The following is a 16,862-nucleotide window of genomic DNA, read 5'->3' as shown; positions in this document are numbered from 1 at the left end:
TAGCTAATCATTCCACGAGTCCATAAAGATATACCGTATCGAAATCGGATTCCTTTTGACCATGTTACGGGCTTTTAAAGTTTTAGAGGAGGTCCACTTCTGTAAGCCTTCGAAACATTAAAGTCAATGACATAAAAACGGTGAAATTGTTGACTACCTTTAAAATTAAATATTTTAATGCAGATAGTAGCTAATCATTCCACGAGTCCATAAAGATATACCGTATCGAAATCGGATTCCTGTTGACCATGTTACGGGCTTTTAAAGTTTAAAAGGAGGTCCATTTCTGTAAGCCTTCGCAACATTTAAATCAATGACATACAAACCGTGGAAATGTTGACTACCTTTAAAATAAAATATTTAAATGCAGATAGTAGCATAATCACTCCACGAGTCCATTAAGATATACCGTATCGAAATCAGATTCCTTTTGACCATGTTACGGGCCTTTATAGTTTTAGAGGAGGTCCATTTCTGTAAGCCTTCGCAACATTAAAATCAATGACATAAATACGGTGAAAATGTTGACTACCTTTAAAGTTAAATATTTAAATGCAGATAGCAGCACAATCATTCCACGAGTCAATGAAGTATGCCATATCGAAATCGGATTCCTTTTGACCATGTTACGGCTTTTAAAGTTTTAAAGGAGGTCTATTTTTGTAAGCTTTCGCAACATTAAAATCAATGACATAAAAACGGTGAAAATGTTGACTAACCTTAAAATTAAATATTTTAATGCAGATAGTAGCATAATCATTCCACGAGTCCATAAAGATATACCGCATCGAAATCGGATTCCTTTTCACCATGTTACGGACTTTTAAAGTTTTAAAGGAGGTCCATTTCTGTAAGCCTTCGCAACATTAAAATCAATGACATACAAACGGTGAAAATGTTGACTACCTTTAAAATTAAATATTTTAATGCAGATAGTAGCATAATCATTCCACGAGTCCATAAAGATATACCGTGTGAGGATGCGTGAAACACATTTATTTATAAGTTATAATATATAATATAATTATAATATAAGTCGTTACGCCACGAAGGCAATTTATTTAAGTTCAAACTAGAAGCTAAGCTTATCCGATTTAAATATTGCGCGCACCAGGGCTGGAAAACCACCCAGTGTTGGTCAACCGAGGGCCAACAGCTGATAGTGCCGATAGCGATAGGCGGGAGGTTCGATAAGAAACTGTGTTGGGAAACGAAGAAACCCGGCAAGCCGGGCTTACATGCGGCCGCAAGGGCGGAAGCTCGCTCTCATTCTCGAATGGCAGCCAAGGCGATCAGACCTAGGAGCGGACTTCAACCCGGAGTGGTACAGCGGCACGAGCGTCGGCACGCCGGATCCAAGGAGTAAGTGGGACAGACAATAGCGATCAGACTGAGTGCGAGTAGGGGTAGTAGTAGTAGTACTAGCGAATAATAAAGACAAGAGAGAATGAAGAAGTATGTGTCGGGAATCGTGTTGCGCCAGAGCTGCTTACTCAGTGCAAACGACCACCCGATCGCCCACAAGGAGCATAGGAAAGGATCGCCTCTGGCCACCCTCTCCTGGGAACCCCGCCCCAATTACGGTTTAGGTAGGCGCGAGCCACGTGCAGTGATCTGTGCCGGTCGGGAATCGTGTTGCGCCAGAGAAGCTTACTCAGTGCAAACGACCACTCGATCGACCACAGGGAGCACAGGGAAGGGTCGCCTCCGGCCATCCTCCCCTCGGATCCCTACCCCCTACCCCAGTAGCTTGTGAGTCTCACATCCAGGAACGGCCACGCCGTCCAGTTTTTGTTGGTATTTTCTCAGGGATCGGCTACGCCACTCGTTTCGTTAGTATTTTCGCCGGGAGCAGCCCGGCCCCTCCAGTTTGGCGCCCGAACAGGAACTAATAAGGACGACTAGATATCCTTCAGGAGAGTTGGGTTTTTACCACCAACCGCATGGCCTAAAGACCCATGTCCCGTAGACGAGATTTAAAGAAAGATAGGAGACCGCAGGAATAGTTAGAGTAGGGGATCCCGTAACGCTGCGCCCGCCAACGCCAACCACTCCCGGAGCGCCACATAGCCACGTGGCCTCCCACGAAGCCGTCAAGCGCATACCGCGCCCCGAGCAGCGCCCACAGAGCGGCCCAGCAGCGCCCAGCCGCGCCCTCAGCAGCGCTCCCACCAGGAGCACGCACAGCGCGGCCACCGCGCCCTCAGCAGCGTCACCCGCGCCGCCAGCCGCGTTATCAGCAGCGCAGACCCAGCAGCGTCCCGCGCCGTGCATTTCCACCCACGTGGCCATCAGGTGCCCACAGAGCACCACCAGCAGCGCCAACAACAGCGCCGGACACGTCACTAGCCACACAACGAACCAGGAGCACGCAACGAGCGGCCCCGCGCCCTCAGCAGCATTCAGCGCCCATCGGGCGGCGTCATTTGCACCACCAGCAGCACCCACCGAGTGCCTACCGAGTGCCCACCGAACGCCACCAGCAGCGCCCACAGCAGCGCCCACAGCAGCGCCCATCAGCAGCCCCCAGCCGCGCCCTCAGCAGCGCCAACCGCGCCGGATACGTGGGCACCCGCCACGCTACGAGCGCCACCAGGAGCGCCCAACGATCAGCACCGCCGCTCACCAGCCGCACTCACCAAGCGCCAACGGGAGCGCCAGCCGCAACCACATCGGTCAGCCAGTGCCGCACGTCAGCAGCACCTGCCGTGCGCCCAGCGCCCAGTCACGCCACTAGGCGCGCTCACCGAGTGATTCCCAGCAGAGCCATCGGCAGCGCCACCGCGCGTATGCCCAGTGTCTCGGGAAAGAAAACGTCAGAGGACGCAGAATCAAAGCCAGATCCGGCAGCTGCCGGACTGGAAGAGGACAGGTTTTTCACCGCATCCGGGGGTGATTCCACGACCGCAAACATGGGGGTCAGGTGGATCGCCTACCGCCGGAAGGACGAGCTGCAGGCTCTGCTAAAAGAGTTTGGACTTGACCCGAACGGCCAAGTAGACGAACTACGACCACGATTGGCATCATTTATCGGCGGAGGAGACCACAGCCCGGCTCTACGAGAGCGCTTTGCCGCACTGGAGACAATATACCCGGAAGCACCCACCCAGAGGACGTCCACCAGTCGGGCCACCTCACCGATGCCCGGAATTGAGGATCACACGCTTCCCGTGCCCTGCTTAGGGAACCTACGGAAAAGCCCTGGACGGGAGATACCGGCCGCCAACCCAGCCGCCCATCTTCCGCACAGCCCTATATCCGTGGCCGTATTCGCCGAGAAACTGCGAGGATGGGGCGTACTGTTTGACGGACAGTCAGACCCCGTTCATTTTATAGAACGCATTGAGGAAGGTGCCACTGCCTACAATGTGAGAACGAGTGACATACCGAGGGCCGTCATTGGACTTCTCTCAGGCCGCGCCGAAGGCTGGTACCGGGCATACCAAATGCACACCGAGCCATGGGAAACTTTCCGGAGAGAGTTTCTGGAGTTTTTCTTGCCTCCGCGGTACTACCAGAGCCTAGAAGATGCCATCCGGACCAGGCAACAACAAGTGGGTGAGCCCTTCAAAATATACGTAGTTGAATTACGCCTGATGATGCAACGCGCCAAGTACTCACTAGACCAGGAGCTCGAGCGGATCTACGAGAATTTGATGCCGGAGTACCAGCTTTTCATACGGCGACATGAGTTCTCCTCACTAGAGGGGCTTACCCAACTGGCAACTGCGTTCGAAATCGCACGGGATCGAGACCCCGTTCGACATGCAGCCCTAATTCCAACCGCAAGCTGGAATTCCGGCAGGGAGAGCAGCGGAAGACCCGCACCTAGACCCCAGAACTTTCTCGCTCCAACGCCCTCTGGACCCAGGAGGCCGGCGATATCCAACGGGATGATCGCCCAGGCAGCGGAACCACCGGTTGACATCGGCCGAGCTTGTCACCGCTGCGGAGAAATTGGACACTTCGCACGAGAATGCCGAAACCCACCGCTGATGCACTGCTGGGACTGTGGGAAACGAAACATCCGTACCATCGACTGCTGCCGCCGGACGGAAAACGGCCAGGGTCGCCGCCCACGTCGGGAGCCTGCGGTGACCCACTCGGTGCTCCCCCATCACTAGATTCCACACTCCGCCTGGCGGGGGGGCGGATTATTGCCAATGTTACCATCGAGGGACAACCTTTCTCGGCAACAATTGACACAGGAGCCTCGCGAAGCTTTGTTAGCGAAGCGATCGCCAAGCGCTTAGGCTCAGGAAGAAACAGCAGAGAAGTCCGCTCCCGCATCTCTCTGGCGGATGGATCCCAGAAAGAGGTGACCAAGGCCCTCCAGGCGCAAGTCGGCTTAAACGACCGACCGATCGGGCTGACGCTACTAGTCCTGCCAACGATCCTGGATGAAGTGATTTTGGGCATCTACTTTCTTTGCGCCATCAGCGCAACTCTAATCTGCGGGCAAGTCTGCTTGCAACTAGCCCCACCGGCCACCCGGAAGGTAGAACCAACCCCAGATACGCGGGCGACTCCTACGGCCGCAACCGCGCAATCCCCAAGCACACCCGGTACGCCGCAATCATCGCAAGGCACCGAGGGGGGAACCAAAACAGTTCCAAAGCCTGCTCCGAGGACTCACATAAAGCCAAGCGCGCCAGTGCGGAAGACAAGTCCTGACCCCTCGGGACCCCCGTTGTCGGGGAACCCGTCAGGCGACACCGCGGGAACCTGCATCACCACGGAGAACAGCTACGGCCTACAGCCGCAGGCGGACGCCGCCACGGCAAAGGGGAAGAACCCGTTTCGACGCCCCTCCACGAGCGCCATGTTGGCCACCACAACGGTGGAAACTCACACGCGCAAACCAGCCACGTCACCTGGGCCGCGGGAACCACAACGGAAAATCGGTGTATATCAGCTGCCAGCCCAGTCGGACGCAGCCAGCGCACGGAAGCACAACCCGTTCCGGAGCCACTGTCCCCACGGACACCTGGCCACTGTAGCGGAGGACCCAACCAGGCTACAGGTGACCGAAGAACCTCACGCCGAGGAAACCGCCCACTTTCTACAGGAGGAGCTACAGCTTTTCGACGAGCTAAGCGGGCCAACGGAGATCGCCGAGCATACCATCACTCTCCGGGATAATAAGCCACTAAAGCAGCGGTATTATCCAAATAACCCCGCCATGCAGAGCATAATCAATCAGCAGTTGGACGAGCTATTTCGAGACGACCGAATCGAGCCCTCTCGTAGCCCGCACAGCGCCCCGCTGGTGCTCGTGCGGAAGAAGACAGGGGATATGCGGATGTGCGTCGACTATCGACAACTCAACGCACATTCCATACCCGATGCGTACCCACTCCCACGAATCAACCACATATTGGAGCGGCTACGGAACGCCCGGTTCATCTCAACGCTGGATCTTAAGAATGGATACTGGCAGATCCCTATGGCGGAAGGAAGCCGCGAATGCACGGCTTTCACCGTCCCTGGGCGTGGACTCTTCCACTGGAAAGTCATGCCCTTTGGACTGCATTCTGCCCCAGCAAAGTTCCAGCGAGCCCTTGACAGCGTCATCGGGCCGGTTATGGAACCCCACGCCTTCGCCTACTTGGATGACATCATCGTCATCGGGGCGACGTGGGAGGAACATGCCAGGAATCTCAGGGAAGTCTTCCGACGACTACGGGAAGCAAAGTTTCGGCTGAATCAAGGCAAGTGCAAGTTTTTCCAGAAAAAGCTGGTATACTTAGGTCACTTGATCAGCGAAGAAGGCATCAGGACGGACCCAGATAAGATAGCTGCTATCCAGGGACTACGCCCGCCAACCAACATCAAGGAACTCCGTCGCCATTTGGGCATCGCATCTTGGTATCGACGCTTCGTCCAGGATTTCGCCTCCATCGTTCAGCCCATGTCCCGACTCCTCAGGAAGGGGGTCAAGTGGAGCTGGGAGGAGCCCCAACAGCAGGCGTTTGAGACACTCAAAGCTAGACTAACGGCCGCACCGGTACTGGCCTGCCCAAATTTTGAATACAAGTTCCAGCTTCAGACGGATGCAAGTGATGCAGGACTTGGAGCAGTCCTCACTCAGAGCATCGATGGAGAGGAAAAGGTCATCGCCTACGTAAGTCGACGCCTCGAGCGAGCCGAGGAAAACTACTCCACTACCGAAAAGGAGTGCCTCGCCATAGTTTGGGCCACGCGGAAGCTACGCTGCTACTTGGAGGGCTACCAGTTCGATCATGGTTGAACTCGATTGACAACCCCACGGGCCGCATAGCCCGGTGGGCTCTGGAGCTGCAACAATACCAGTTTACCGTCCTCTATCGGAAGGGCAAATACAACGTTGTCGCCGACGCCCTCTCCCGACAACCCCTAGGGATGCTTCAGCTGATCGCGGAACACGGAACTCAGTGCAAATGGATCCAGAGGATGCTAGAAGAAGTCCAGAGGCGCCCCGAAAAGTTTCCGGATTACACTCTGGATCACGGACAGCTGTATCGACACATCGGACACACCTCAGACGTGGGAAACAGCAACCCATGGAAGCTTTGCGTGCCTCGGGAGCAGAGACAACGAGTGCTGGAGGAATGCCACGACCACCCTTCTGCATCCGGCATCCGGAAGACTCGCAGACGGATTGCCCAACGATATTTCTGGCCGGGATTACATCGAGACGTTGTGCGGTACGTCACCAGCTGCTTGGTTTGCCAACAATACAAGGTGAGTCAACGCAAACCGGCGGGCAAAATGCTCACCCGCCATCCCACGGAGCCATTCGCGCTCGTCGGAGCCGACTTCGTCGGACCTCTTCCTCGGACCAGACGAGGGAACACCATGCTGCTCGTATTTATAGATGTCTTTTCCAAATGGGTCGAGATCATACCCCTAAAAAAGGCCACAGCCGCCCAACTGGAGTTTGGATTTCGGGAAAGGATAATATCCCGCTTTGGAGCCCCCAGGACTTTGATTTGCGACAACGGCACGCAGTTCACCAGCCGCGGTTTCAAGACATTCTGTCGCACTAACGGCATCAAACTGGAATACACAGCCCCCTATTCCCCGCAGCAGAACCCCACCGAACGGGAAAACCGGACCATCAAGACAATGATTGCAAAGTACGTGGACCAGGATCACAGGACATGGGATCAGCTACTGCCAGAGATCTCGCTGGCCATAAACACGAGCATCTCAGATAGCACCGGTTTCAGCCCCGCCTATCTGGTGCAGGGTAGGGAACCCAGATTGCCAGGGGCCCTCTTTGATGTGGTCACGCCTGGTCTACACTCGTCGCCGTTGGACCCCACTGAGCGAGCTAAACGACTTCAGGAAGCTTCCCGCACTGCGCTGGAAACCAACCAGATGGCTTCTCAGGAACAAGGCCGCCACTACAATTTGCGACGTCGCAAGTGGAGACCTCAGCTCGGATCACAGGTTATGGTCCCACCACCTGTCAAAGGCCAGCGAAGGCTTTAACGCAAAGCTTGCTCCTAAGTACTCGGGGCCATTTAAGGTGCTGAAGTTCCTCTCCCCGAATATCGTCAGGATACAACATATGGAAAACAGGAAGAGGCGAACAGCAGGAGTAGGCGACCTGAAAAAGTACCACCAACGCAGTGACCAACTAGGGGACCCGGAAGAAGCCACCGGAGAGAGCGCGTGCCCAACATAAGGGAGTCGACGAATGTACCCAAAGCATCGTAGTAATAACTTTAGTAGAAAACTAGGTTAAGCTGAGAGTTGTACCCACTAGATAAGTCGATCCTCGCACTCAGGCAGGGCCAGTAAGGAACGTAGGCCTAGGCTAATATTCTAGCAATTTACAGATCGGAACTACAACAACAGGATGGAGCCTTTCTACCCAAACTTCGTCGCAGGGGTCTACCAACCGGTCGACCACCGTGACTCGGACACGGATACCAACGACGGCGCACCCCCAGCCGGGACTCGGTCCTGTCAGACCGGAGCCCCATACCACCCAGCTTCAGCCCAATCCTCAGCCTCCAGTCACGCGAAGCTCGTAACGGCGACTCCATCTCCACCGTGCCGTGGTCGCCGGACGCAAGCATCGCAGTCAGCGGCGAGCCACCTGCGGCGTTTGCAGTTGGAGCATCGGGGGACGAGGACGACGACTCGACAGCACCCACGGTGGCCCGTTTGGCACGGCTGCAGGTCTTCGAATCCGGCGAACCGGGGACGGCAACAGTTCACCGTTCGGTGGATGCTTGGCTACCTTGGGCAATGCCGACGGGAAGCCGAACGATGCCCCTCGGGAAGCCCGATGTCTTCCGATGACTCCTCCGTGGCGATGGACGGTCGCTTTGGAGCCGGGCAACCTCGCGCGCCCCAACAGCCGGTCATCGACGAAGCCAACCGGGCCTGGGAGGACTACGGCGGCTACGTCAACCCAGAGCCTGGGGAAGCCGACGTCGGGAGGAGACTCAGCTCCGGGCACGGTTCCGACGAAGCCAACGAGGAGGAGGACGAGGCCATCGAGGAGTAGGACGAGGCCAACGAGGAGGAGGACGAGGCCAACGAGGAGGAGGACGAGGCCAACGAGGAGGAGGACGAGGCCAACGAGGAGGAGGACGAAGCCAACGAGGAGGAGGACGACGCCAACGAGGAGGACGCAGGACCCGCTGCTGGCCAGGACCCAGGAGTCAAAGGAAACGCTCCCCAGGGTTTCGTAGACCCGCCACCGCCGGCCCTACCAGAGGTATCGCCCGGACCACCACCAGAGCGGCCCCCGAGGGCATCTCCCAGAACGCCGCGACAGACGTCACCCCCAGGAGGTGGAAGCCACTATACCAGTCCGCTACCACGAACGCCCGGACGTTTGCGAAGCTCCCCACGAACCCCGGAAGGGATGTTTCGACCGCACAGCCAGCGATCGCCGCACCCAATATCACCGGGCCTGGGCACCTCTGCGCGCGCCGTACCGCAAACTCCCGGCCGCACGATCACACCAAGCGAGCTGGGCTGGGAACCGGACCTGAAATTGTTCCTCAGCAGGGAAGAGGAGGATGAGGTCCTGCAAGCCCTCCGGGAGTGTCCGAACGCTGGACAAGTTATGGAGGAGGCCCAGTGGATCGTCGCCCCAGTCGGCTGGAGGGTAGACACCCACCAGCGACGACTGCCTACAGCCCTAGTCGCATCCATCCAGGAGCAGGATCGACGGAGGGTGCGCTACCTGCGCCAGATCGAGGGTCATCGGTTCCGAGTCACCATCACCGCCGGGCGGGAGGTGATCGTTTCCCTCCGCCATAATCACGCCGAAGAAAGAGGGGGGTGTGAGGATGCGTGAAACACACCCTCCACATTTCGCCACTTCTATTCTTTCCGCCACGAAGGCATACAATTGGTGATTACGCCACGAAGGCCATTTATTTATAAGTTATAATATATAACATAATTATAATAATAGTCGTTACGCCACGAAGGCAATTTATTTAAGTTCAAACTAGAAGCTAAGCTTATCCGATTTAAATATTGCGCGCACCAGGGCTGGAAAACCACCCAGTGTTGGTCAACCGAGGGCCAACAGCTGATAGTGCCGATAGCGATAGGCGGGAGGTTCGATAAGAAACTGTGTTGGGAAACGAAGAAACCCGGCAAGCCGGGCTTACATGCGGCCGCAAGGGCGGAAGCTCGCTCTCATTCTCGAATGGCAGCCAAGGCGATCAGACCTAGGAGCGGACTTCAACCCGGAGTGGTACAGCGGCACGAGCGTCGGCACGCCGGATCCAAGGAGTAAGTGGGACAGACAATAGCGATCAGACTGAGTGCGAGTAGGGGTAGTAGTAGTAGTACTAGCGAATAATAAAGACAAGAGAGAATGAAGAAGTATGTGTCCGTGTGAATTTGTGTATTTTTCGGGAACCCACGTGCAGTGATTTGTGCCGGTCGGGAATCGTGTTGCGCCAGAGCTGCTTACTCAGTGCAAACGACCACCCGATCGCCCACAAGGAGCATAGGAAAGGATCGCCTCTGGCCACCCTCTCCTGGGAACCCCGCCCCAATTACGGTTTAGGTAGGCGCGAGCCACGTGCAGTGATTTGTGCCGGTCGGGAATCGTGTTGCGCCAGAGCTGCTTACTCAGTGCAAACGACCACCCGATCGCCCACAAGGAGCACAGGAAAGGATCGCCTCTGGCCACCCTCTCCTGGGAACCCCGCCCCAAATAGGTAGTCACGAGCCACGTGCAGTGATCTTTGCCGGTCGGGAATCGTGTTGCGCCAGAGAAGCTTACTCAGTGCAAACGACCACTCGATCGACCACAGGGAGCACAGGGAAGGGTCGCCTCCGGCCATCCTCCCCTCGGATCCCTACCCCCTACCCCAGTAGCTTGTGAGTCGCACATCCAGGGGGGAACGGCCACGCCGTCCAGTTTTTGTTGGTATTTTCTCAGGGATCGGCTACGCCACTCGTTTCGTTAGTATTTTCGCCGGGAGCAGCCCGGCCCTCCACTATACCTTTCGGGTGCCGTGTTGCGCTAGAGCTGCTTACTCGGTGCAACGCGGATACTCTGGCCTCCTTTCCCCACAAATCCCCGCGGCAACTCCCCGTCCAGTTTCGTCCCAATACTTTTCTACAAATTTAACTATAGAGGACCCTGGCCGGACTGAGTTTTATCCCAGCCCATAAAAAAGGTCCTTACAACCGTATCGAAATCAGATTCCTTTTGACCATGTTACGGGCTTTTATAGTTTTAGAGGAGGTCCATTTCTGTAAGCCTTCGCAATATTAAAATCAATGACATAAAAACGGTGAAAATGTTGACTACCTTTAAAATTAAATATTTTAATGCAGATAGAAGCTAATCATTCCACGAGTCCATAAAGATATACCGTATCGAAATCGGATTCCATTTGACCATGTTACGGGCTTTTACATTTTTAAAGGAGGTTCATTTCCTTCAGCCTTCGCAACATTTAAATCAATGACATACAAACGGTGGAAATGTTGACTACCCTTAAAATTAAATATTTGAATGCAGATAGTAGCATAATCACTTCACGAGTCCATAAACATATACCGTATCGAAATCAGATTCCTTTTGACCATGTTACGGGCTTTTATAGTTTTAGAGGAGGTCCATTTCTGTAAGACTTCGCAACATTAAAATCAATGACATAAAAACGGTGAAAATGTTGACTTCCTTTTAAGTGAAATATTTTAATGCAGATAGCAGCATAATCATTCCACGAGTCCATAAAGATACACCATATCGAAATCGGTTTCCTTTTGACCATGTTACGGGCCTTTAAATTTTTAAAGGAGGTTCATTTCCTTAAGCCTTCGCAACATTTAAATCAATGACATACAAACGGTGAAAATGTTGACTACCGTTAAAATTAAATATTTGAATGCAGATAGTAGCATAATCACTCCACGAGTCCATAAAGATATACCGTATCGAAATCGGATTCCTTTTCACCATGTTACGGACTTTTAAAGTTTTAAAGGAGGTCCATTTCTGTAAGCCTTCGCAACATTAAAATCAATGACATAAAAACGGTGAAAATGTTGACTACCTTTAAAATTAAATATTTTAATGCAGATAGTAGCATAATCATTCCACGAGTCCATAAAGATAAACCGTATCGAAATCAGATTCCTTTTGACCATGTTACGGGCTTTTATAGTTTTAGAGGTGGTCCATTTCTGTAAGCCTTCGCAATATTAAAATCAATGACATAAAAACGGTGAAAATGTTCACTACCTTTAAAATTAAATATTTTAATGCAGATAGAAGCTAATCATTCCACGAGTCCATAAAGATATACCGTATCGAAATCGGATTCCTTTTGACCATGTTACGGGCTTTTAAATTTTTAAAGGAGGTTCATTTCCTTAAGCCTTCGCAACATTTAAATCAATGACATAAAAACGGTGGAAATGTTGACTACCTTTAAAATTAAATATTTTAATGCAGATAGTAGCATAATCATTCCACGAGTCCATAAAGATAAACCGTATCGAAATCAGATTCCTTTTGACCATGTTACGGGCTTTTAAAGTTTTAGAGGAGGTCTATTTCTGTAAGCCTTCGCAACATTAAAATCAATGACATAAAAACGGTGAAAATGTTGATTACCTTTAAAGTGAAATATTTTAATGCAGATAGCAGCATAATCATTCCACGAGTCCATAAAGATATACCATATCGAAATCGGATTCCTTTTGACCAAGTTACGGGCTTTAAAAGTTTTAAAGGATGTCCATTTCTGTAAGCCTTCGCAACATTAAAATCAATGACATAAAAACGTTGAAATAGTTGACTACCTTTAAAGTGAAATATTTTAATTCAGATAGCAGCATAATCATTCCACGAGCCATATCGAAATCGGATTTCTTTTGACCAATTTATGAACTTTTAAAGTTTTAAAGGAGGTCCATATCTGTAAGCCTTCGCAACATTAAAGTCAATGACATAAATACGGTGAAAATGTTAACTACCTTTAAAGTTAAATATTTCTGTAAGCCTTCGCAACATTAAAATCAATGACATAAATACGGTGAAAATGTTGACTACCTTTAAAGTTAAATATTTATATGCAGATAGCAGCACAATCATTCCACGAGTCCATAAAGATATACCGTAGAAAAATCTGATTCCTTTTGACCAAGTTACGGGCTTTTATAGTTTTAGAGGAGGTCCATTTCTGTAAGCCTTCGCAAAATTAAAATCAATGACATAAAAACGGTGAAAATGTTGACTACCTTTAAAATTAAATATTTGAATGCAGATAGTAGCATAATCATTCCACGAGTCCATAAAGATATACCGTATCGAAATCGGATTCCATTTGACCATGTTACGGGCTTTTAAATTTTAAAGGAGGTCCATTTCTGTAAGCCTTCGCAACATTAAAATCAATGACATAAAAACGTTAAAAATGTTGACTTCCTTTGAAATAAAATATTTTAATGCAGATAGTAGCATAATCATTCCACGAGAACATAAAGATACACCGTATCGAAATCGGATTCCTTTTGACCATGTTACGGGCTTTTAAAGTTTTAAAGGATGTCCATTTCTGTAAGCCTTCGCAACATTTAAATCAATGACATACAAACGGTGGAAATTTTGACTACCTTTATAATTAAATATTTGAATGCAGATAGTAGCATAATCACTTCAAGAGTCCATAAACATATACCGTATCGAAATCAGATTCCTTTTGACCATGTTACGGGCTTTTATAGTTTTAGAGGAGGTCCATTTCTGTAAGCCTTCGCAACATTAAAATCAATGACATAAAAACGGTGAAAATGTTGACTTCCTTTAAAGTGAAATATTTTAATGCAGATAGCAGCATAATCATTCCACGAGTCCATAAAGATACACCGTATCGAAATCGGATTCCTTTTGACCATGTTACGGGCTTTTAAAGTTTTAAAGGATGTCCATTTCTGTAAGCCTTCGCAACATTTAAATCAATGACATACAAACGGTGAAAATGTTGACTACCCTTAAAATTAAATATTTGAATGCAGATAGTAGCATAATCACTCCACGACTCCATAAAGATATACCGTATCGAAATCGGATTCCTTTTGACCATGTTACGGTCTTTTAAATTTTTAAAGGAGGTTCATTTCCTTAAGCCTTCGCAACATTTAAATCAGTGGTCGGCACACACATACCATCACAGTTTGCCTTGCATTAGTGTAAGTGTAAAAAACACGAAGTTGGCGCGCAGCGCTCTGACACCTGACGTTTCTCTGTTTTGCACTGAAATTCTCTGCCGCAGAAGCAAAAAAACACGCCGAAGCTGAGAAAAAAAAGACCCGAAGACTCATGCCGAAGTCATACGAACATCTACGTTATACGTGAGCGAGCAGAGGATGGGCAGAACACTATCCTATGCTCACTAGATAGGCCTCTGCCGACCAGATTTAAATCAATGACATACAAACGGTGGAAATGTTGACTACCCTTAAAATTAAATATTTGAATGCAGATAGTAGCATAATCACTCCACGAGTCCATAAAGATATACCGTATCGAAATCAGATTCCTTTTGACCAAGTTACGGGCTTTTAAAGTTTTAGAGGAGGTCTATTTCTGTAAGCCTTCGCAACATTAAAATCAATGACATAAAAACGGTGAAAATGTTGATTACCTTTAAAGTGAAATATTTTAATGCAGATAGCAGCATAATCAGTCCACGAGTCCATAAAGATATACCGTATCGAAATCGGATTCCTTTTCACCATGTTACGGACTTTTAAAGTTTTAAAGGAGGTCCATTTCTGTAAGCCTTCGGAACATTAAAATCAATGACATAAAAACGGTGAAAATGTTGACTACCTTTAAAATTAAATATTTTAATGCAGATAGTAGCATAATCATACCACGAGTCCATAAAGATATACCGTATCGAAATCAGATTCCTTTTGACCATGTTACGGGCTTTTATAGTTTTAGAGGTCGTCCATTTCTGTAAGCCTTCGCAATATTAAAATCAATGACATAAAAACGGTGAAAATGTTGACTACCTTTAAAATTAAATATTTTAATGCAGATAGAAGCTAATCATTCCACGAGTCCATAAAGATATACCGTATCGAAATCGGATTCCTTTTGACCATGTTACGGGCTTTTAAATTTTTAAAGGAGGTTCATTTCCTTAAGCCTTCGCAACATTTAAATCAATGACATACAAACGGTGGAAATGTTGACTACCTTTAAAATTAAATATTTGAATGCAGATAGTAGCATAATCACTCCACGAGTCCATAAAGATATACCGTATCGAAATCAGATTCCTTTTGACCAAGTTACGGGCTTTTAAAGTTTTAGAGGAGGTCTATTTCTGTAAGCCTTCGCAACATTAAAATCAATGACATAAAAACGGTGAAAATGTTGATTACCTTTAAAGTGAAATATTTTAATGCAGATAGCAGCATAATCATTCCACGAGTCCATAAAGATATACCATATCGAAATCGGATTCCTTTTGACCAAGTTACGGGCTTTTAAAGTTTAAAAGGATGTCCATTTCTGTAAGCCTTCGCAACATTAAAATCAATGACATAAAAACGTTGAAATAGTTGACTACCTTTAAAGTGAAATATTTTAATGCAGATAGCAGCATAATCATTCCACGAGCCATATCGAAATCGGATTTCTTTTGACCAATTTATGAACTTTTAAAGTTTTAAAGGAGGTCCATATCTGTAAGCCCTCGCAACATTAAAGTCAATGACATAAATACGGTGAAAATGTTAACTACCTTTAAAGTTAAATTTTTCTGTAAGCCTTCGCAACATTAAAATTAATGACATAAATACGGTGAAAATGTTGACTACCTTTAAAGTGAAATATTTTAATGCAGATAGCAGCATAATCATTCCACGAGTCCATAAAGATATACCATTTCGAAATCGGATTCCTTGTGACCAAGTTACGGGCTCTTAAAGTTTTAGAGGAGGTCCATTTCTGTAAGCCTTCCCAACATTAAAATCAATGACATAAAAACGGTGAAAATGTTGACTACCTTTAAAATTAAATATTTTAATGCAGATAGTAGCATAATCATTCCACGAGTCCATAAAGATATACCGTATCGAAATCAGATTCCTTTTGACCATGTTACGGGCTTTTAAATTTTAAAGGAGGTCCATTTCTGTAAGCCTTCGCAACATTAAAGTCAATGACATAAAAACGGTGGAAATGTTGACTACCTTTAAAATTAAATATTTGAATGCAGATAGTAGCATAATCACTCCACGAGTCCATAAAGATATACCGTATCGAAATCAGATTCCTTTTGACCAAGTTACGGGCTCTTAAAGTTTTAGAGGAGGTCCATTTCTGTAAGCCTTCCCAACATTAAAATCAATGACATAAAAACGGTGAAAATGTTGACTACCTTTAAAATTAAATATTTTAATGCAGATAGTAGCATAATCATTCCACGAGTCCATAAAGATATACCGTATCGAAATCAGATTCCTTTTGACCAAGTTACGGGCTTTTAAAGTTTTAGAGGAGGTCTATTTCTGTAAGCCTTCGCAACATTAAAATCAATGACATAAAAACGTTGAAATAGTTGACTACCTTTAAAGTGAAATATTTTAATGCAGATAGCAGCATAATCATTCCACGAGCCATATCGAAATCGGATTTCTTTTGACCAATTTATGAACTTTTAAAGTTTTAAAGGAGGTCCATATCTGTAAGCCCTCGCAACATTAAAGTCAATGACATAAATACGGTGAAAATGTTGACTACCTTTAAAGTTAAATATTTATATGCAGATAGCAGCACAATCATTCCACGAGTCCATAAAGATATACCGTAGAAAAATCGGATTCCTTTTGACCAAGTTACGGGCTTTTATAGTTTTAGAGGAGGTCCATTTCTGTAAGCCTTCGCAAAATTAAAATCAATGACATAAAAACGGTGAAAATGTTGACTACCTTTAAAATTAAATATTTTAATGCAGATAGTAGCATAATCATTCCACGAGTCCATAAAGATATACCGTATCGAAATCAGATTCCTTTTGACCATGTTACGGGCTTTTAAATTTTAAAGGAGGTCCATTTCTGTAAGCCTTCGCAACATTAAAATCAATGACATAAAAACGGTGAAAATGTTGACTACCTTAAAAATAAAATATTTTAATGCAGATAGTAGCATAATCATTCCACGGGAACATAAAGATATACCATATCGAAATCGGATTTCTTTTGACCATGTTACGGGCTTCTAAAGTTTTAAAGGAGGTCCATTTCTGTAAGCCTTCGCAACATTAAAGTCAATGACATAAAAACGGTGAAAATGTTGACTACCTTTTAAATTAAATATTTTAATGCAGATAGTAGCATAATCATTCCACGAGTCCATG

At 47.9% G+C, this 16,862-nt stretch overlaps 1 protein-coding gene across 1 annotated transcript; it reads left to right on the top strand.

Annotated features, from left to right (window-relative positions):
• The first annotated feature begins 1,276 nt into the window (after positions 1 to 1,276).
• On the top strand, positions 1,277 to 2,737 carry LOC119562524 (predicted GPI-anchored protein 58). The gene is made up of 2 exons (XM_037875717.1): positions 1,277 to 1,362; positions 2,071 to 2,737. The coding sequence occupies exons 1-2, from the start codon at positions 1,277 to 1,279 to the stop codon at positions 2,735 to 2,737; spliced, it is 753 nt and encodes a 250-aa protein (XP_037731645.1).
• Positions 2,738 to 16,862: the final 14,125 nt, after the last annotated feature.

The sequence above is a fragment of the Drosophila subpulchrella genome, unplaced genomic scaffold (genome assembly GCF_014743375.2).
Source record: "Drosophila subpulchrella strain 33 F10 #4 breed RU33 unplaced genomic scaffold, RU_Dsub_v1.1 Primary Assembly Seq54, whole genome shotgun sequence".
Lineage (NCBI taxonomy): Eukaryota > Metazoa > Arthropoda > Insecta > Diptera > Drosophilidae > Drosophila > Drosophila subpulchrella.
Note: the sequence above shows the minus strand (reverse complement) of the source record. Positions and strands in the feature narration are given on the sequence as shown.

Bases quoted from the DNA above. Each gene is read 5' to 3' on its own strand.
- LOC119562524 (XM_037875717.1), top strand. From the start codon at position 1,277: ATGGCAGCCAAGGCGATCAGACCTAGGAGCGGACTTCAACCCGGAGTG. The intron at 1,363-2,070 runs GTAAGTGGGACA...AGCGCCACATAG, and splicing joins CGGCACGCCGGATCCAAGGA to CCACGTGGCCTCCCACGAAG.